Source organism: Puma concolor, chromosome C2 (assembly GCF_028749965.1).
Source record: "Puma concolor isolate L17-30 chromosome C2, mPumCon1.1.hap2, whole genome shotgun sequence".
Taxonomy (NCBI): domain Eukaryota; kingdom Metazoa; phylum Chordata; class Mammalia; order Carnivora; family Felidae; genus Puma; species Puma concolor.
In genome coordinates, this window is record NC_141675.1 from 87,817,862 (window position 1) to 87,840,034 (window position 22,173).

Sequence of the window (22,173 nt, forward strand, 5' to 3'; positions counted from 1 at the left end):
TGGAAAGAAGAGGATGTCGCCTTGTTTACGATCCTGCTCAGAGAAAAGTGGGCCCATCTTGGGAATAAGTTGGCTGGCCTTCAGCTTTCTGTTGTAGCAACTGGCACTTTAGGTAGTAACAAGTAACAAGTTTAGCCCATTGCTCTCCTGTTCACCCTTTAGGGCAAGGCCTGGGTTTTATTCACCTTTGTATCTCCAGCCCCTAGCACAGATGGAATAATAAAATGTTTATTGAATTAAATTACACACCTAATCTTCTGTGTTTTTAGTTGGACTGGAGTAGGTAGGGTGAGAGAAATATAGCTGAAGAAATCATAAAAAGGGAGGAAAAGTTGGTGTACTAGGAGTATGATTTCTTTCTTTTTAAAAAAAAAATAACGTTGGGGCACCTGGGTGGCTCAGTCGGTTAAGCGTCCGACTCCAGCTCAGGACATGATCTCACGGTCCGTGAGTTCAAGCCCCGCGTCAGGCTCTGTGCTGACAGCTCAGAACCTGGAGCCTGCTTTGGATTCTGTGTCTCCCTCTCTCTCTGCCCCTCCCCGGCTCATGCTCTGTCTCTGTCTCAAAAATAAATAAAACATTAAAAAATTTCTTTAAAAATTAATGTTTATTTATTATTTTGGGAGAGAGAGATTGAGACAGAGCCCAAGCTGGGGAGGGGCAGAGAGAGGGAGACACAGAATCTGAAGCAGGCTTCAGGCTCTGAGTGTCAGCACAGAGCCCGATGCAGGGCTCAAACCCACTAACCGTGAGATCATGACCCAAGCCAAAGTCAGATGCTTAACTTACTAAGCCACTCAGGTGCTCCTAGGGGTATGATTTCTTAAGGCTGGTGAAATAGTAAGGAGAAAAACACTCTCTGCCCCTTAGGAGACATTGAATTTCTGTGCAAGGCTAGTCTGTGGATGCATGACCCCAGCCAAAGATGGGGCTAGTGCTGCTGAATCAAGGGGCAGTTAAAGACGGCATGGTTGAGGGCATGCACTGAGCTGCCTTGCGGCCCTTGCACAGACCCCAGTCTGCTGGTCAGTGCCAGGAGGAAGGTTCAGCAACCCTGCCAAATCATGAAAGGTCTTACTTGCAGCAAATGCTGGGGAGATGGTCCTAAGGAACCACTGACAGATTTCAAGCAGAGCAGTGACAAAGGAAAGCCATTCTGGGGGCACTGTGAAGGGTGGACTGGGAAGGTGAAGTTCAGGGGAGTTTACCGGACTCGGGGAGACCAATCTAGGCTATACTATCAAGAAAACACATTGTAAACCAAAACTTGGAATAGTAAAATTAGTCTCTACTGGAGCTTGCAAAGGTATACTTTTATAGAAATACTCCCTTTGCATCTTATAGAAGGAAGTTCTGGAATTTGTTAATCCAACCAATAGGAAGCCTGGATGGATACTGGGGGAAATTCTTTTCTTAGTTTTTGAAGCTGGTAGAGGCCAAGATACTACAGTCTTCTACAACAGGACCAGAAACTGGTGCTCGTAAGTGGGGAATACACCTTAATGTCTACTCCTTTCTGAATTTTGCACGGAGAGTATGGTGTGGGTGAGGCTAGGGGAACTGTGAGTTGGCAGTTATGGAGTAGAGCAGGGCACTGCAAACTTTTTCTGTAAAGGGCCATATGGTTTCTGTTGCAACTGCTCAATTCGCTCAATACAGTGCAAAAGCGGCCACACATGTGCAAGCGAGCATAGCTACGTTACAACAGAACTTTACAGATACTGAAATGTTAAATTCACGTGTAGTTTTCACGCGTCACGAAACATTTTTTTGATTTTTTTTTCGATCATTTAAAAATACAAAACCCGTTCACAAGTCTTGCATAATGAAATGAAGGTTGGCCTTGCCCACAGGCCACAGTGAGAATGCCCTTTTTTTACAGCCCTGCCGCCCAATAGCCTTATATCCTTGGATCTCTATGAACCTCAGGTTCCGCGTCAATTCCCTAAAATTGTAGCGCGGTTAATAAACGCTGACAAACTTCGAAGCGCTTTGCGATCCCCACAGGCTCCAACAGCCCTGCGCCAAAGTTAGGGTCGCCTTAGCTCAGCCGGTTTCCGCCCAGCAGCTGGTGCGCAGGCGCTGGGGAGGGCCGCCAGACCCGCAGAGAAGGGAGGGCCTCTCTGCTGGGAGCACGCAGCCGCTTTACGTCAGGGCCAAGGGCGGTGCTGTCGCCCTGGCGACGGTTTCGGAGTCCCGCGCCGCCACCAGCCAGGCCTTCATCTCGACACACTGGGCCAAGAAGCCCTAGCTATGACCTCCACGACCGCGGCGTCCTTGTCTATAGGCACGGCCGATGGGTTGCTTGAGACCGAGAAGAACGCAGGGGAGTCCGAGAATACCTATATTTTGCGGCCCGTTTTCCAGCAAAGGCGGGTAACGGACGGGTTGTGGTGGGGGCGACCTGCGAGACTGTTAGGTCAGGCAGGCAGAGCCCGCCTGGAAGCCTCAGCGTCGGTAAAGGGCGCGGGGAGCGGCGAAGTGGGCGGGGCGGGGGGGGGGCAGGCTGGGGCAGAGAGGCGGGGCTGGAGAGGGAGGGGCGGGGCTGGAGGAGAGGCGGGGCTGGAGAGGGCGAGGCGGAGCTGGGACTTAGAAGGTGTTGGGTTGGAGTACCGAGATGAGTCGGCAGAGGAGGGAGGGGCTGGGTCTGGAGCCGCATGGGCCAGCCGGGGAGGGGGCGGGACGGGAGGGCGGGAATCTATTTTTCTTGAGCTTTCAGCTGCTACCGGCAGCTGAAGACCCGGTCTCCGGTTGCAGTGTTAGGGCGTCGGAAGCGCCTGAGGCTAGCGCAGTGGAAATGGTTGGCTCTAAGAGACCTGGGACGTGAGCAGAGGAAAGGAGATGGATGGAATAGAGAGAAGAGCAGTAAAGAAGAGCCTTGCGTAGAATGCCATTCAGCCACACGCTTACTGTGTGCAAACGTGTGCCAGAATACGCTTACTCCTTTGCAGGGTACGGGACCTGTATGTATATAAAGCCTTACCCAGATAGTACCCGGATGTTCTAGGCCCACCACCGCGATAGTTTCCCAGAATTGAAGTACACAGTGTAGTGCAGGGGAGAGTCTGCTAGGGCTGTAGACTCTTATCACTCGCTTCATTTTCACAAGATGAGAAAATATATATACGTTTAAAAAAAAAGCCCCTCTTGCTTGCCACCAGGTTGCTGATCAAATGCTTGGCAAATACTGAAAGCCAGGAACTTTGGTTATAATGTGATAAAAAATTTCATGCAGCATTTTTATGGTGGGTCGAATGGACATATAAAACTGTATGTTAAGTTATCTTGGTAAAAGTATCTAAATGCATCGATTGCCGTTTGCCTGCATTTCTGTTGTAAAACGGAACAAAAGCAGAACAAGATTAACAAATATATATTGTGTGGGAATAATCCTATGAGATTATTTGTGACTTGTTTCAACAAAACTTTTAACAGTTCACTGAGAATGAAAAAGGCTTAAGGAAAAGAACCAGATATGGTATGTTTATTAATAACAGGGAGACCCCGTTTTGAACGGATCAAGTCCTGGAAAGTTTGTCAGTGATTCTAAAGTTCATCTGTGAGAATAACCAGCAAGAGAGCAAAGAAAATAATGTTTAACAAGGGGCCACCAATACTACCAAATATTATACCACATTATAAGCTCAAAACCTAAAACATTCTGGTCACTTGGACGTAATAGATAAATCAACTGATAGAATATATAGCCCAGAAAATGAACCTACTGCTGTAATCTATGATAAATACAATAAAAATGTTAATGGTATTGTTACTGTGGTGAAATTAGGGGAGATTTTTTTTTCTGTCTTCATTTATTCAGTAATCCATTACTCCAAAAAGTATTTATTTCCTATGTGCTGGGTGCCGTTCTGAGAAATGGGGATATAACAGTGAACAAAGCAGATAGAAATTTCTGCTCTCATGGAGTTTACGTTCCAGCTGGGTAGAAGGACAACAAACAAACACAAGTGAACTGTACAGTGTATGAGATAGTAATCAGTACTGGGAAGTGAGCTATGAAGTGATGTGATAGGAGGGCAATTTGAAGTTTTAGAGAAGGTGACTTTTGAAAAAAAGACTTGAAAGAAGTGAGGAGGTAGCTATGCATATAGAATGAGACTTGCACTTCAGGCAGAGGTTCACAGCAAGTGCAGAAGCACTGAGGTTGGCATGCCTGGTGTGATCAAAGAAAATAGGGAAGGCCAGTGTGGCCAGAGTGGAGAGAACTAGTGGGAAAAGTAGTAAAAAACAAGGTCAGAGTTTGGTAGGGTAGACATATGGGACTGTACAAGTCATAGTTAGGATGCTGCTTTTACTCTGAGTGAGGTGGGAAATATTTGGGGTATCTTTGAATAGAGAAGTGCCATGATCTGACATATATTGTAACAGGACCGATCTAGTTGCTATGTTGAAAACAGGATCTGGGAGCAAACGCAGAGACAGAGAGACTTGTTAGGAGCCATTGTAATCTAGGCAGGAGGTAAAGGTAGCTTGGACCAAGCTGGTGGCAGTGGATGGTGAGAGTGATTGAATTTCAGATTATTCTGAATGTAGAACTGCTTCAGATTTGCTTATGATTTAAGCAAGATTTGCTTATGAACCAGGATGTGTTTTGTGAGAGAGAAAGACGGCAAGACTGACATCAAGGTTTTTGGCCTGAACAAATGGAAGAATGGAGTTACCATTGACTGATACAATTCTGGGGAGGGGAGATGGTCAGAAGCTTGATGTCGGGGGCATCTGGGTGGCTCAGTCAGTTGAGTGTCCTCCTTATGCTCAGGTCATGATTTCACAGTTTATGAGTTCAAGCCCCACATTGGGCTCTGTGCTGACAGCTCAGAGCCTGGAACCTGCTTCTGATTCTGTCTCCCCTTCTCTCTCTCTCTCTGCTCCTTCCCCGCTCATGCTCTCTCTCTCTCTCAGAAATAAACATTAAACAAATAAAAAAAAAAACGCTTAATGTTGGATATATTAAATTTGAGTTGTCTGTTAGACATCCAGATGGAATATGTGTTGGAATGTGTGGTCTGAAGTTCAGGGGAAAGGTCCGGGCTGGAAGTATAAATCAGGAATATGACTTGTTTTCTTAATTTGCTTATATCACTTTTTTAATAAAAAATATGAAAATGGAAGATTACATTGTTTTAGTGGCAAAGAGCTGGGGGCAGTTGGACTGTGAAGGTAAATTGGAGTTTTGGAGTTACCAATTAGTTGTTCAAACTGTTTCATTTAGGTTCAGACCCTCTGTGGTTAAAGATTGTATCCATGCCGTGCTTAAGGAGGAACTGGCAAATGCTGAATACTCTCCAGAAGAAATGCCTCAACTCACAAAACGTTTATCAGAAACCGTTAAAGATAAATTAAAAGGTAATTGTGATGGTCATTGGAAACGATATGTTCCCTTCAAACATTCAATTTTACCTATTTGTTTCCTTCCCCATCTTTAAACAGGGGTCATACGCTATGCATTCTTTTAAACACAAATTTCTCTTCAGTGTCTAGTCTTCTCAGTTATTTGGTAACTTTTGTGCATGTGGGTTTTTGCAGATAATGGGAGAGCGTAAAGATGTAAAATAAAACATTGTAGGCAAGCACTGTCTGAGAAATTCCAGTATGGGAAAGACCAGAAGTTACAAGGGCTCCTTTCTTCCATCATTCTTGATTGTTTTTCTCACCAACATATCAGTTCCTTAGGCAGGCCTCTTAGGCATTCATACCCTCACTGTCTGACCTCAGCCCATCTCTCCAGCTGAATCATTAACTAGTTGCCCTACTCAACTCTCCATTCCTGCTAAGCTCTACGTATACAGAGCACACCTTGTGCTTTTTCTTCCTGTGTCCTTGGCCTCTGTCTCTGTCTTTTTTTGTTAATAATGTCATACCATCTGAAAAGTCCTTTCTGTCTACCTTTTTAAAAATATAACATTTTGTGGAGGGAAGGAAATGTCTATGTAACAGTTATATTTCATTGTACTAACCTAGACAGTCTAGAAAAATACGCATATGAATTTTTAAAAAAATTATATAAAATTCCATTACCCAAAGGTAGCTACTATTTAGTATTTTGGTGTATTTTCTTCTGTTTCTTAATTTTTTTCAGTTTTTAGAGATTAAAAAAAATATAAAAGTACAAAGAAGAAAATAGAAATTCTGTGGATTTCTATCACTACTGTTTGTATATTAGCATTTTTATTGCACTTTTTAAAAAAAGTTTTATTTATTTATTTTTGAGAGAGAGCGGGAGAGTGAGCATGTGTGCATGGGTGGGAGAGGGGCAGAGAGAGAGAGGGAAACAGAGAATCCCAAGCAGGCTCTGCGCTAACAGCACAGAGCTCGATTCAGGGCTTAAACGCACGACCATAAGATCATGACCTGAGCCAAAATCAAGAGTCAGATTCTTAACTGACTGAACCACCCAGACACCCCTTCACTTTTTAAAAAAGTTATTTATTTATTCATTTAAGTAATCTCTGTTCCCAACATGGAGCATGAACTCATGACCTCAAAATCAAGAGTTGCATGCTGTACCAACTGAGCCAGCCAGGTGCCCCTTTATTTTCACTTTTTAATAAAAATTGACTGTTAAAATTATTGTAAAAAAAGATACATGTCCATTATAAATAAATTTAAATGTATAGAAAAATACATAAAATTAGAAAATCATCCCAAATGCCACCACCACATTAAATATCAATATTTAATGATAATCATTAATATCAGGTGAACATATCACACTCTTTTTCTATGTATATATACAGATAAATAAATACTTTAACAACAGTAGGATACCTTAGACTTATTTCACATAGTGGTATAGTATTCATTTTCCCTCTCTCTCTCTCTTTTTGCATTTGTTCTGTATTTAAATGAAATGATTGCTCACTACTTAGTCCTTTTGTCATGCCATTTCCATTGCTGAGTTCTTTATTTTGGTTCAATTCTTACCTGATGAGATTTTGTTGTAAATTTTTTTCGGGAAGGGCTCAGAAATGCTACATTCTCTGGGTTTTTTCATGTCCGAGGATGTCTGCCTTTTGCCTTTAAACCAAAATAGTTTTGGATGAATATAATATTTTGAGGTAATAACTTATTTTCTGAGAATCTTGTAGACTCGTTTTTCATTATCTTCTGGCATTGGATATTACTGAAGAGAAATCTAAGGCCACCTGATGTCCTCTGCTTAAAGAATCCCATCCTTAACCTTGATGCTCAATAGCTTTTTTAAATTTTTTTTTTTTTTAACGTTTATTTATTTTTGGGACAGAGAGAGACAGAGCATGAACGGGGGAGGGGCAGAGAGAGAGGGAGACACAGAATCGGAAACAGGCTCCAGGCTCTGAGCCATCAGCCCAGAGCCTGATGCGGGGCTCGAACTCACGGACCGCGAGATCGTGACCTGGCTGAAGTCGGACGCTTAACCGACTGCGCCACCCAGGCGCCCCTCAATAGCTTTTTTAGAATATGGCTTGGTAGTGAAAATTTTATAGCTTTCAATCTGCAGATTTTATTTTTTCCATGTCAGGAAAATTTTCTTCTATCTCTGAAAACATTTCCTGTTGCATTTATTAGATTCTCTTCTTTAGGAAAACAAATACTGATATGTGTGAGGATTCAGTTTGTTTCTTCAGGCTGTGATCTTCCTTTCCATTTTTCTGCTGTTTATAATCTGATTAAGTTCTTATTTTGTTGAATTTATGAGCTAATTTTGTTCTATACTGTGAATCATTTGTGAAGAACACGAGCAGGGGAGGGGCAGAGAGAGACACAGAATTGGGAGCAAGGCTCCAGGCTCTGTGCTGTCATCAGAGAACCCGACGCAGGGCTTGAACCCATGGACTGCGAGGTCATGACCTGAGCTCAAGTTGGACATCTAACCGACTGAGTGAGCCACCCAGGTGCCCCCTTTTTTGTCTTTTAAACAGTGTGTTTCTTTCTTGTTATTCTTTTGTTTGTTTTTGCTGCTGCATCATTGCATATTGCCAGTTGGCTTCTTTCCATTTTATTCTGATGTGGTGTGGTTTTCAGATCTTTTCATTTGCTCTTTTCATAATTGCTTCGACATAATATAGGTGATTTTTTTTTTGTACTCTCCCACTATATCTGAGATTATTTTATTTTTCCCTCAGAACTATGATTTAAGGGCTGTATATATAATATTCTAGCTGCATGGGTATCAGAAAAGGAGGAAGAGAAGTGAGTAGAGAAAAGAGGAAGTTCCATGGAACTGTCTGCAGTGTTTTGGGCTCTGTCTCCTAGATTTTGTTAAGTATCCTGAATTAGGGTTCATGTTTCACATGGGAGGAGACCTGTGGTCTTCAGATTGTTTGCCTAATTTACTATATAATCCTGGAGACTTTCATCAGAGTTGGCTCTGTTTCAACTTTGCCCATTTCCTTTCCTTTTTTTTCCCCCCAACTGTTTCCACTAGTCTTTGGTTAGAAAAGAGCAGGGAGATAAAGATGCCCATTCAGTTTTCTTCTTTCCATTGGTGTTACGGAGAATTTTCAGGATTTTGCTGCTTTAGCAGTATAGTTTTTGGGGAAGCAGCAGAGTTGTGCTAGGCCACACCATTATACTTCAGAATCTTATACTGTTATTTTCTTTTCTCCCTTACTGAGCAGCTTACAGTTTTCTAAATATCCCATACTCTGGGGGCGCCTGCGTGGCTCAGTCAGTTAAGCGTCCAACTTTGGCTCAGGTCATGATCTCTCAGTTTGTGAGTTCAAGCACTGAGTCGGGCTCTGTGCTGACAGCTCAGAGCCTGGAGTTTGCTTTGGATTCTGTGTCTCCCTCTCTCTCTGCCTCTCCACCACTCACACTTTGTCTCTCTCTCTCTCAAAAAGAAATAAACATTAAAATAAAATAAATATCCCATAGCTTATGCCTTTGCACATGATATTCCCTCTCCATAAAATGGAGAGACATTGTCTGCCTAGTAAATTCCCACTCGTCTTTCAACACAGCTTGTGTATCTCATCCTCCAAGAAGCCTTTTCTGGTCATCCCTTCCCCACTGTCCAAACAAAGGAAGGAGCTGCCAGCCCTGTGTTCCTAAAAGACATGCCATTCCTGGAATTATTAATACATTGCATTTTTATTTTATTCTTCATGTTTGCCTTCCCAGCTACTGTGAGTTCTTTAAGGCAAGAAGAGTGTCTTATTTATTTCAGTGTTTTGAGGACCTACCAGCACCTGTCTTAGAGTAGGAGAGAAACAAAGGAAGCTGCGATCTATTGAGAAACTAGTATGTATCAATACTGTTGCAGATGCTTTACATATTGTGAAAATTACTAAAGCAAAACCTCACTAGAATGTTGGAGTTGGGAGGCCAGAAGGGGGAGCTCTAATACCATACCGTTCCTTATCAGCCTATACTTTACTACCCTAGCAGGAGAAAGAAAGATTTTCTGCTTGCCTAGCAACAGACCAGCCAATGAGAGACCATCAAAATTCAGGCAATGAAAAGCCACTACACTTTCAACTCCCAATTTACTCCAATGAACTTTTTGTTTATAACAGCTCTCCCAGTGTCCTCCTTTCCTCTACAAAAGAGCTGACTTTTTTGTTCTCTGGACTTGCAAATGGTTTTGCTGTAGCTTTCATGTCCTGAATTGTAATTCTGTGCCCTTCACGAATAAACTCATTTTTTTGCTGGTAAAATAACTGACAGTTTTGTTTTTAAGGTCAGTGTACTATAGCTTATCTCATCTCACCTCACAGTGTACCCCCAGGGTAGGTAATAATATTTTTCATTTAACAGATGTGGAAGACTTAAGCCAAGAAGGTAAATAACTTGTCTAAGGCTACACACTTGGTAAGCTGACTTACTCACCAAGTAAAATTTGCCCTCTAGTCTCTCTGACTCCCAACTTATCAACCCGCTCAGTCAGTGCTTATAGACTGAATGCCTATATCCATTTCTAGGCAAATATACCATCATATTTATCACTTTTATCACTTTTACTTATGCCTTTATCACTTTTACTTTATCACTTTTACTTATAGATAACCTTCTTATTTTTCTTTCTAGAAATGGGATTTGACCGATATAAAATGGTGGTGCAAGTAGTGATTGGAGAACAAAGAGGTGAAGGAGTATTGTGAGTAGTTGGTTTTTCCTTCTTGTTTTTATTCTTAAATATTTATTAGGTATTCATCCTCCTAACAATTCAGAAAGATTTTGTCTTTGTGAGAGTGAGAGGAAAAGGCAGCATTACAAAATGCAGCTGTGAACCAAAAAGATCTGGGTATTGAACAGTGAGGTTGACAAGTCTGGGTGAGCTCCGTGAGGTAACACTTTGTGTTGTATCTATAGGGTTTAGGTTTATATGCTCCTAAAAAGAGTATGGGAACATGTATATATGTTTCTTCCTAAATTGCTTTTTGCCTGTTTTTTTCCTATCTCCTAAATTAATTTCTTTAACATTGTCTGAGACCTCTTTATTAGCATATCTGGTAACCCTTTCTTACTTCTTATTCTTGGCCTGGGCTTCTATTTCTTTCTTTCCTTTTTTTTAAATGTTTATTTATTTTTGAAAGAGAGAGAGAGAGAGAGAGAGAGAGCGAGCATGAGCAGGGGAGGGGCAGAGAGAGAGGGAGACACAGAATCCAAAGCAGGCTCCAGGCTCTGAGCTGTCAGCACAGAGCCCGATGCGGAGCTCGAACTCACAGACCGTGAGATCTTGACCTGAGCCGAAGTTGGATGCTCAACCTACCGAGCCACCCAGGCGCCCCTGAGCTTTTATTTCTTAAAATTCACTCTTTTTTTTTTTTTTTTTTTTTGGCCCTGATGTCACTTAGCTAACTTGTTTCTCTTCTATTTTTCTAACTGATTATTGTCTTTCCTTCCCTGGTTCCTTTCTCCCCTACATCGCCAGCTGTGAGCTTTCTTCAAGGCTCACTTCTTGTTCTTGGGCTCTTCTCAATGCTTTTTCAATGAACTCATTCATTGTCATGACCTCAAACTGTCGTTCATGTATTAGTGAGTTCAAAATCTGTATTTCCTCTCTTTTCCTGTGCCCAAGTGTTAATCTCACATTTCCCTTTGCAAACAGTGCTTAGTATAGTATTTTATTAAAAAAAAATTAAAATATTTGTTAAAGGAATTAAAAAAAAACCTTGTATATATTATGAGTGAGAATTTTTACTATGGAATGTTGGATTTGGAAGGGACTATGGATATTTTCTACTGTCCACTCTCCTTAATTTATAGATGACACTTATGAGGATCACTATATTTTGCCCAAAATTATTTATCTGGCTGGTGTCAGATTAACTAACAGAGCCTAGCTTTCTGACTCGTGGTGCAGTACTCTTCACTGTGGTGCCCTCTACCATTTGGTCAAAAGGCTTCAGGAGAATTTCTCACCTCCAAGACATAAAGAAATACTTTACTAGTTTATCTCGCCAGTTTCAACTTGTTGTACAGTTGTAAATTTCTTCTCCCTTCTTCTCCTTTCGTCAACCTGACATTTTAATTTCTCTTTCACAGTATTACCAAGGTTCTGTTGACTCTGGCTTAAAACCTCGGAGTCCTCTTTTGTCTTGTTTAGCCGTTAGTCTCTCCTACTGTATGCACTGTAATCTGGATGCCAGGGTTACTTGGCAACCCCTTATCAGCATTTCCAGACTCTGATCTCTCTCCTCTGCATTTCATTTTGCCTGCTAGAGCAGTCTTTCAGAAGTACACCTCATTTTCTTTCCATGAACTCTTTAGAATTTATTTTAAACCCTGTCAGGTATAAACTCCTTGAACGGGTTGTGATTGACTTTGTTAAATGTGATAAGGCCAAATTCTAAAGCGTAGCATTCAAGGCCTCCCCCCCCCCTCCTTTTTTAAAACCTTTATCATCTAAAATTTCAAACATACGCAGAAGTACAGGGACTAAGGAACTCCCATTTTTCTGTCATTTAGCTTCAAAGTTTATAAGCCCATACAGATACTGTTTTATTTATCCCTCTGCCTACTCTCCCTGTCCCATCAGATTATTTTGAAGCAAATTCCAGTCATCATACCTTTCATTTGTAAATACAACAATATACGATATCTCTAAAATGTAAAGACCCTTTTTATTTTATTTATTTTTAAAAAATGTTTATTTATTTTGAGAGAGAGAGAGAACGGGAGGGGCAGAGAGAGGGGGAGAGAGAGAATCTCAAGCAGTCTCTGCACTGTCAGCACAGAGCCCAATGCGGGGCTCGAACCCACGATGCGTGAGATCATGACTTGAGCCAAAATCAAGAGTAGGATGCTTAACCCACTGAGCCACCCAGATGCCCTAAAGACCCTTTTTAACATAATAAAATATCACATCTAAAATATTGCCAGTCCTGAATATTATAAAATATTCAGGTAGTGTTCAAATATCCCCAGTTGTCTCATATATAGTTAACTCTTGTGCACCATGTGGGGGTTAGTGGTGCCAACCCCTGCACAATCAAAAATAACTTTTTGTATATGCATATAACTTTGACTCCCCCAATACTTAACTACTAATAGCCTACTATTGATTGGAAGCCTTAATGATAATGTAAATAGTCGATTAACACATGTTTTATATAGGTATTATATACTGTATTCTTATAATACAGTATATATTAAATAAATATATAAAGAAAATAAAATGTTACTAACAAAATTATAAGAGAGAGAAAATACATTTACAGTACTGTACTGTATTTATTGAAAAAACATCTGCACATAAGTGGACCTGTGCATTTCAGCCCAGGTTGTTCAAGGGTCACTGTATACATATATGAATATGTATTTAAGTGTATGTATTTATGTATGTGTATTTTTTTTTTACAATTTGTTCAGATCAGGATTCAGATAAAGTTCACACATTGCATTTAGTTGATACATCTCTCTTTTTTTTTTAATGTTTATTTTTGAGAGAGAGAGAGAGAGAGAGTGAGCATGAGCAGGGGAGGGCGGGGGCGGGGGGGAGACACAGAATCCAAAGCAGGCTCCGGGCTCTGAGCTGTCAGCACAAAGCCTGACTCAGGTTTCGAACTCATGGACTGCAAGATCATGACCTAAGCCAAAGTCAGAAGCTTAACCAACTGAGCCACTCAGGTGCCCCAAAACCCACCAAATTTGAATAAAGACATCATCCAATGAATTCGGACACAAAGTTTGCTTTGAATATTTCTTTGGGGGAGAGGACACCACACTTCTACTCAATTAAGAGTAACATTTTTAGTTTTGAGGTCTTTTTTTTTTTAAATATATTTATCATGCCATGAATTCATAGGGAATGCGCTCCAGGAGCTCAGGCTCCGATCCATTGGTTCTCACAAAATGTGCATCTCTGGGTGGGGCAGGCTGGCGCTTCAGTTGAACCCAAGTGCTTTTCTCCTTGGCTTCTTTCTTTTCCTGATCATTTTCCTTCACACGGTTCAGGAAGCTGTCTTGACTCTTTGAGTGCTTAATGTGCTCAATATATACATGAATTCTCTTAGCAAGAATCTTGCCCTTGTTTGTTTACAACAATGCCAATAGCATGGTGGGTAACATTGTAGACTCTTCCAGTTTTGCCACGGTAACATTTGTGCCGCATTCCTTTTTGAAAAGTTCCCATTCCCTTGATGTCCACAATATCATCTTTCTTGTAGATTGGCATGTATGTTGCCAAAGGAACAACTCCATGTTTTCTAAAAAGCCTAGAGAACATATAGCGGGTACCCCTCCTCTTTGCCTTTGTGTTGGTCATTTTGGCGAATTACTAGGAGGTTACTCCCTCTTTTATCTCATTGTCTCATTTTTTTTTACCTTGCCATTTAATTGTTAAATTGGTTTGTTTTTTCTTGGAGAGTTACTTCCTTTCTGGCATTTACTAATTGTACCTTATTTATTACTCAGTGTTCTAGCTTGGGCCATTGGCACCTCTTTCAGTTGACTCCTGTGTCCCTTTGATATACCCCACTATTATTATGGGGTTTCTTGAGCACTTCTTTACTTACTGGCACTATGAGCTGCTTCATCTTATTCATTCCCTGCACCAGCCCTAGAGTTAGCCATTTCTCCAAGGAGCTCTTGTTCATTTTATGGAGAATAGCATTAGAAACTAACATCTGGGTGCTAAGTGTGGCCATTAACTTTTTAGGTATTGCTTCTGCTCTGTTTGCTTTCTGTGGTCCCTTTTGTACTCCAATTACCTGTATATAGAGGGAGATGCTCTTTTTACTGTATTTCGCATGTCTTTTATGCTCTTCTCTGAGTTTTTGTGTTTTCTCTCTGTACTTAACTTTTGGATATTTTTTTCTTTTTTCTTTTTTGGAAGGGAGAGAGAGAGAGAGAGAGAGAGAGAGAGGGAGAGAGAGAAAACGCATGTGTGTGCGTGCATGCATGAGTAAGTGGGGGAGGGGCAGAGAGAGAGAATCCCAAGCAGGCTCTCCACTGTCAGATGAGGGGCTAGATCTCATGACTGTAGGATCATGACCTGAACCAAAATCAAGAGTCAGATGTTTAACTGACTGAGGCACCCAGGTGCCCTGCTTTTGGATATTTTTCTGTTGACCTGTCTTTCAGTTAATGTGTTCTCTTTTCAGTTGTATCTAATCTGATATTCAACTCACTGACTGAATTCCTTTTTTTTTTCTCAGTGTTTAATTATTTTCGAGAGAGAGAGTGCAAGCAGGGGAGGGGCAGAGAGAGAGAGGGAGACACAGAATCTGAAGTAGGCTCCAGGCTCTGAGCTGTCAGCACAGAGCCTGATGTGGGGCTTGAACCCACGAACCGTGATGTCATGACTTGAGCTGACCTTGAACAGTTAACTAAACTGAGCCACCCAAGTGCCCCTGACTGAATTCTTTTTTTTTTTTTTAATGTTTATTTTTGAGACAGAGAGAGACAGAGCATGATTGGGGGAGGGGCAGAGAGAGAGGGAGACACAGAATCCCAAGCAAGCCCCAGGCTCTGAGCTTTCAGCACAGAGCCCAAAGCAGGGCTCGAACTCACGAACAGCAAGATCATGACCTGAGCCGAGGTTGGACGCTTAACTGACTGAGCCATCCAGGTGCCTTGCCCCTGACTGAATTCTTAATATCAGTTATTATATTTTTTAGGTCTAGAATATCCATTTTAATTCTTTTTTATAGATTCCAATTCTCTAGTGAAATTATTATTTTTTTTTAATACTACACGAGCATTATTTGCACATTCTGTGAAAGAGATTTCTGAATCTGTCGCAAGGGCAGAAGGGGCCTTGCTCTCACTCCTATTACTAAAATGTAAATTAATATAATTGCTGATCAAACTTACACACTGTTGGCAACTAATTTTTAGCCCCTATTTTAGTTATTGTGATCATCAGCGGGGAAGAAACCTTTTCCTAAGACACTCAGCTGCGAAGGGCAGGCAGTGTTGGAACCCCCCCCTCCGTGATACTGCACCACTCTGGAAAATATGCCTTCAGGCTCCTTCCCGTCACTCAAGGCAGCAGCAAATCCTTCCTGTCACCACACTGTCAGCGCAGAGCCTGACACAGGGCTTGACATGGGACTTGACCCCATGAACTGTGAGATCCTGACCTGAGTCAAAATCAAGAGTCAGATACTTAACCAACTGAGCGCCTCAACTGTCCCACTCTTGCTTTTGGCTCAGGTCATGATCTCCCGGTCATGAGATCAAGCTCCGCATTGGGCTCCGTGCTGGGTGTGGAGCCTGCTTAAGCGTCAGTGACTCCCTTTCTCTCTGCCTCCCCCCACCTTCAAAACTAAATAAATAAACATTAAAAAAAAGTCTTTTGTTCATAGGTAACTAGATCTGCAAGTGCTTTCCTGGTGAACTACACCTGACACTGAATTAAATTGACAATGAATGCTGGTACTTTAAGCTGCATTCCTGGGAGGCAGCTGCAATTTGATTCATCTAGAGTGTCCTCATGTTCCTCTTTGCAGTTCAATGCATTTCACAAATGCCCTGGTCACAGCTCTGACTGCCAGCCAGTAGCACCATGCATTCCAGCACCTCTCTGGTAGTGGTCAGTGAGGCCAATGAAATTATTTTTTTTTATCCAGTTCTTCATCCTTCCTCTCTCCTCCCTTTTTACATTTTGGTCATAGCAGTTATTTTAAAGTCACTGTCTGCTTACTCCAGTATCTGGATCATGTGTGATTCTGTTTCCGTTGATTTTTTTTTTTCTTGGTAATCCTTCATGTGGCCGTGTTAGCATGCCTAGTTTAAATCCTGGACATTGTGTCAAAAAATTATAGAACCTCCAGATAATATTATTTTCTTCCAGAGAGGATTTACTCTTTTCCTTTTTCATTCAGATAGACTGTGAACTGCTTACCTTAATCCAGCCAGGTACTAACCAGAGTTGAGGTTGGGTTGCATTTTTGATGAGGCTCCCTCTGCCTTTAGTTCACCCTTCTTTCTTGAAGAAGCCGTCCAGATGGGACCCCACCCCCATCAGGTACTGACTTCTTTACTTGTCTCCTCAGCATAAAACTATTCTTTACTTCAAAAGTTTTGGTTTAGTGTACTAGCTTCCTATTGCTCCTGTAAAATATTATCACAGGTGCCTGGTTGACTGAGTTGGAAGAGTGTGCGACTCTTGATCTCAGGGTTGTGAGTTCGAGCCCCATGTTGGGTGTAGAGATTACTAAAATAAATAAATAAATAAACAAACAAACTGAAAAAAAAATTACCACAAACCCAGTGGCTTAAAAATATTATTTTATAGTTCTGGAGATCATAAATCCAAAACAGGTTTCATTCAGTGAAAATTCAGGTATTGGAAAGACTGCATTCCTTCTGGAAGCTCTAGGGGAGAATCCCTTCTTTTGCCTGTTCCCACTTCTAGAGATTGCCTGTATTCTTTAGCTTGTAAACCCTTCCTCCATCTTCAAAGCCAGCAGCATAGCATCTTCAAATATTTCTCTGACTCTGACCCTCCCACCTCCTCCTTTCTAAGGACTCATGTGATTACGTTGAACCCACCTGTATAATCCAGGATAATCTCCCCATCTCAGGATCCTTAATAATATATCTATAAGAGTTTTTTCCTCGTATACTGTAGCTATTCACAGGTTTGGGGCATTAGGACATAGATACATTTGGTGAGAGGGCGTTATTTTGCCTACCACACATGGCTTTCAGTTTCAAAATTCAGCACCTGTCTTGAGGGGAAAACCTACCATGTGACAGGCTCAGTTCTACTCTCTCCTTTTTCACAGTAATCTTGGTTCCTTAAGTCTCCAGTTTTATCTTCTTAGCTGCCAACAGTACTGCTGGTTTCTTTTTCCCTCAGTAATTGGTTCTCTAGCTGGGAAAAGCCTGGTTTCTTAGCTTTTAGTCCTGTGCCTGGACTTGGCAAATGCCGCAGGAAGAATTCTGATGCAGGATATCCGCTTACCTCCTAGCAGTTCACCTCTCTCTGGAATTTTGGCTTCCCTGGTCTTAACTTGCTTCAGCTGCATTCTGATTCACTTAATCCAGCCTCACTAACTGATCTTGGGGGGAACATAGGCCTCTACAAACCGTTCCATCATACTTCTTCTCAGTCCTATTGACACAAATACTTACACTTAAATATAGCTTTGTATGTATGTATGTATGTATGTATGTATGTATGTATGTATGTATGTATAGCCCAGGGTTTGGGTGTGACCCTGAAGTCCCAGGTTTGTCTTATACATTTCTAGCCCAGGCCCTAGCATTGGCCATTTCTCTGAGAAGTCCCTAGTTCCTTTTATTGGCAAATGATATATAGACCAAATTTTGAAAGCAAGGATTGTGTTTTTTTGCATCTTTTTATCATTTGTACCTAGCACTTTGCTTCATATGTAATAGACCCTCAATAAATGTTTGTTAAGTAAATGTTTATATTCCTGCCTTCTTTGGGGCTACTTAGCTTAAGTAACATCCTTCATTAACTCTTTTTTGACTTTTTCTCCTATCTAAATTCTCTAAATGTCTGTGGCACTTCTACAAATTTAGTACAAATGTGAAAATTAGGCTTGGACTAAACAGACTTTACAATACTTTCGAATCCTAATAACCGATAAATTAGCATCAACCATACATTATCTTATTCTTTTTATGTGTGTTAATTTTTTTCACCTAATTAAATTGGGAGTTATTTGAGGATTGACACAGATTTTTCTCTTTTTGGGCATATGGTAGCTGCTAAATAGATACTTGTTGGTGATGAATTAAGTAGGTTAATTTTATTTCACATTGTTACTGTTGCAGTTTGGAAAGAGATGGAACTTTTTTTCACTTAAGAATGTGTAAGGGGCACTTGGGTGGCTCATTCAGTTAGGTGTCTGACTCTTGATTTTGGCTCAGGCCATGATCTCAAGGTTGGTGGAACTGAGCCCTGCATTGGGCTCCACACTGACAGCATGGAGCCTGCTTGGGATTCTCTGTCCTCTCTCTCTGCCCCACCTGCTGCTTGTGCAGGTGCTCATTCTCTCTCAAAATAAATAAATAAACATTAAAAAAATAATAATGTGTGGAATACTAGGTTGGGAGACTCTTCTATGCAAAACTTTAAAAAAGCACTTTCAAAAATGAACCAATATTAATATGGTACATGTGTTATCTTTCTCTATAACTTGAAGCTGAACTGCCTAGGTTCAAAGCCAGACTTTGTCATTTACTATTTGTTTGACCTTGGGCAAGTTTACTTAATTTCTCTAATATTCAGTTTCCATATTTACTAAATTAGTGTAATAACAGTACCTACTTCACAGGATTAAATGAGTTAATACATGTAAAGCACTTGGACTAGTGGCAGGCACAAAGTGCTCAATAAATGGTAATGATGACTCATATATATACAGTTAATAAAAATGTAAAACATTTATAATTAGTTTTTTCACTTTATATTGTGAATGTATTTTAATTTTTGTAAAGTTTGTAAACATCTTTGTAAAAGATCTTTGTAAGATGTCTCTTTAATGGCAGCTGGTAGCATAGAATTTCATTACCATGAAATACCATAATTTCATCGACCACTTACTACTATGCATTTAAGTTGTTTGCATTATTTATTTATTTTTCAAAATTTTATTCATTTTTTAACTAATCTCTACATGTAACATGGGGCTCGAACCCCCAACCCCAACAGCAATAGTCATATGCTCTACTGACTGAGTCAGCCAGGCAGCCCATAGTTGTTTCCATTTTTTAAAAAATGCTTATTTTGAGAGAGAGAGAGAGAGAGTGCATGAACGTGGGAGAGGAGCAGAGGGAGAGAGAATCCCAATCAGACTCCATGCTCAGCACAGAGCCTGACGTGGGGCTTGATTTCATGAACTGTGAGATCATGACCTGAGCCGAAATCAAGAGTTGGACGCTTAACTACTGAGCTACCCAGGCACCCCTGTTTCCATTTTTTTAATTGGCTTTTATTTTGCCTAACATTCTTTCTTACTCAAGATTTGGGTAGAGGAGAATGGCCAATTTGAGAATTCAGAGGTAGCATAGCAATTCTGTAGAGACAATACTGGGTGTAGAAGTAGTTAGAAGATTTCTAGTTCAGAGTTTATCCTTTTCTGGAACTCTACAAAATGATCAGGTTGGATTAAATAATCTATTGGGTCCTTTCTAGACCTACTTTTTAATATTATTTTGCAGGATTGAGCTCATTTCAGTCATAATTCTTAGGTATTAATTTCCTCTTAAAGTTCCACAAAAATATCTTGGCTGAAGTAATCTATAACAGAGCTTCCCACCCAGAACACCAAGGACTTAAAAGTATTGACCCCTTAAGCTTTCAGGCAGCCAGAGTCTGAGGCTGTGAGAGCCCATGGGCTGTCACCTCCAGTGACATCTATGATTCCTGTCCCTCTTGGTTTACCCAGTATGTTCTGCTGTATACAAATAGGATTTTCTGCATGCCAACCTGTGAAAGGGTTTGGAAACACTGATCTACAAGAATGTATCAAGGAAAACTTTTGCTCATGGCAAATATATGCAAGTCAGATCCTTGTTATATTGTTTATAATTCTTCATTCTCTGACTTTTCAGCATGGCTGCTCGCTGTTTCTGGGATGCTGACACTGACAACTATATTCATGATGTTTTCATGAATGTAAGTCCATTTGGAAGCCTTTCTGTCCTTTCCAAGGACATGTGGATATTCCAAATCCAATTAATATTATTAAGATATGAGGACACTTCAGTTTTAGATGTTTGTCTTAAACTCCTGGATGAGATGATTTTACTGTTCCTTTACTATGTTACTAAAGCAGGAGAAACCTAATGTGCTGCTAATAGGCCAGGAGATTTGTAGCTGTGCTGATGACATAACTCTTCACAAGTGTGATTTTGAGAATATCAGATTGTTTATTCAGTGCTAACAGACATATAGCACTTGGCTAACTACAAAGAAGAGGTGCTAGGGATAAAATGATGAATAAGACAGGCATGGTTTCTGCTTGTAGAGAGCTTATAAACCAGTGGGAGGTCAGACAATGCTCACATTAACAAATAATTAATTTAAAACTTTAGTTTTCAGTTATTACTTAATAAAGATGACCAGGATCTGCTTTTAGAGTGCAAGGTTGGTGGGATAGATGTCTACGAATCATTTTTAAAAATAAATAAAAATAATTTTTCGGAGCCTGGTTTAGGGTGCTGACTTAGTCTGCTATATCTTTAGTCCAATTTGTTGAGTCAAGTGTATATTTAGGTCTCATTTTCAGAGCTTATTTTGTTTATTTGGGGGGAGATCCCAGGAAGCACTGATAGAGGATGAGGACATGAGACAGGAGAGAGAAAAGTACATGTTATTGCTCCTATAATTGCTGTGGATAACTGGACTGGGTCTCAGGAGAGCTCTGGGCGGCGCTGTAGAACAGTGGCCAAAGTGGGATCCGCAGACCAGTGCTAGTCCTTGTCCTGTTTCCAGGTCCTTCATGAAACAAGTACATAAATAGAGTGTAAGAGTTTAGAAAGTCTTACAGAAATTTGACAAAGCAATTTATATTGATTAAATCTAATAATAAAATGTTTAGGCTGTATTTTGTATGTTTCTTTTTTCATTTCATTTTTGTGCTTATTAATTTTTATTGTATTTTACAAAAGCATCAGTCCATAAGGGCCCGAAAAATTAAAGCAAAAACAAATTTCTCACCACAGATAGCACTGTTGTAGAACACAGTTCATAGTTATTCTACCCAAGGAGGCAGAGAACTGAGCTAACCAAAGAATTTTGCTTTGGTTAGTAATCAGATACTTGAGTTTAGATTGTTTTTCTGCCAGTAGTACTAGGCTGGAGGAGAGATTTGTTGGTCAGGAGTTGCTGAGGCAGGTGGATCTCCTGTAATCATTACCTAAAAGCTGTTTTAACAAGTTTAACTGGGATTTGGAAAACATTTTGTGATTCCAAGTTAAAGATGGATAAATGAATTTTATCAGTTAAGAATAGACACCCAGAGACCATTTGCCCTTATCCAGAATTTATGACAAGGTGCTGTTATTTTTATCTGTGATGTTATAATATAGTTATGCATTTACTCCAAGAAACTCAAGGTATTTCATACACTGTTATTTCTGTGATAAATCAGGGAAAATGGGAATACTTACAAATACGAATTACATAAAGTTTATTAGTTTGCATTTTACTTCTACCTTCAAAAAATCTAATTCTTTACCCATCCTACCCTTTGAGCAAGCAATTTTGTAGTTACCCTGAGGCAAGCAAGTTTATGGCTCTAATCTGGAAACCCTTTATTGAAGAAGAAAAAACCTTCATGATTGAAAATTGGCAAAGATCTGAGATGATGTTAATTTCAGTTGCCTATGCTACCTTAGCCCTTAATTAGTACTAATGTTCTGGATTTGTGTGTTTTCTGTTTTGCTTGCTTTTTAGGACAGTTTATTCTGTGTTGTAGCGGCATTCGGCTGTTTCTACTATTGAATCTTTGAAAAGTTGGATGAAGATAATGACCATGAAGAAATATGAACTTTTTTATACTGTTAAATATCTCAACAAAATAAAGATAATTTGGCAGTTTGGCAACTGAGTCTGAGTTTTAGGCCTTATATTTTCATGTTTTGATTTTTGTTGTAATATGTTCTCACTGTATTTGCAAAGTGGGGAGAATCCATATTTCAGTTGTTCAAACATTGTACCAAATTGTAAATATTTGGGTATATTTTCTACCAGTGTTTTTTATATTTGCAGGATTAAAAAAAATCATATATTCAATTTTGTAC

At 40.3% G+C, this 22,173-nt stretch overlaps 2 protein-coding genes and 1 pseudogene across 2 annotated transcripts in view; 2 read left to right on the forward strand and 1 right to left on the reverse strand.

Annotated features, from left to right (window-relative positions):
* The first annotated feature begins 2,087 nt into the window (after nucleotides 1–2,087).
* DYNLT2B (dynein light chain Tctex-type 2B) lies at nucleotides 2,088–21,980 on the forward strand. Its single transcript, XM_025913036.2, has 5 exons — nucleotides 2,088–2,372; nucleotides 5,234–5,367; nucleotides 10,030–10,099; nucleotides 19,981–20,044; nucleotides 21,827–21,980. The coding sequence occupies exons 1-5, from the start codon at nucleotides 2,254–2,256 to the stop codon at nucleotides 21,872–21,874; spliced, it is 435 nt and encodes a 144-aa protein (XP_025768821.1). The 5' UTR covers nucleotides 2,088–2,253; the 3' UTR covers nucleotides 21,875–21,980.
* On the reverse strand, nucleotides 13,212–13,724 carry LOC112849417 (large ribosomal subunit protein eL21 pseudogene; annotated as a pseudogene).
* Nucleotides 20,025–22,173, forward strand: part of PCYT1A (phosphate cytidylyltransferase 1A, choline) — a 51,338-nt gene continuing 49,189 nt past the window's right edge. The window contains exon 1 of the mRNA XM_086675117.1: nucleotides 20,025–20,044. The gene's annotated coding sequence lies outside the window, so the exon portion shown is untranslated. The remainder of the gene's footprint in view (nucleotides 20,045–22,173) is intronic.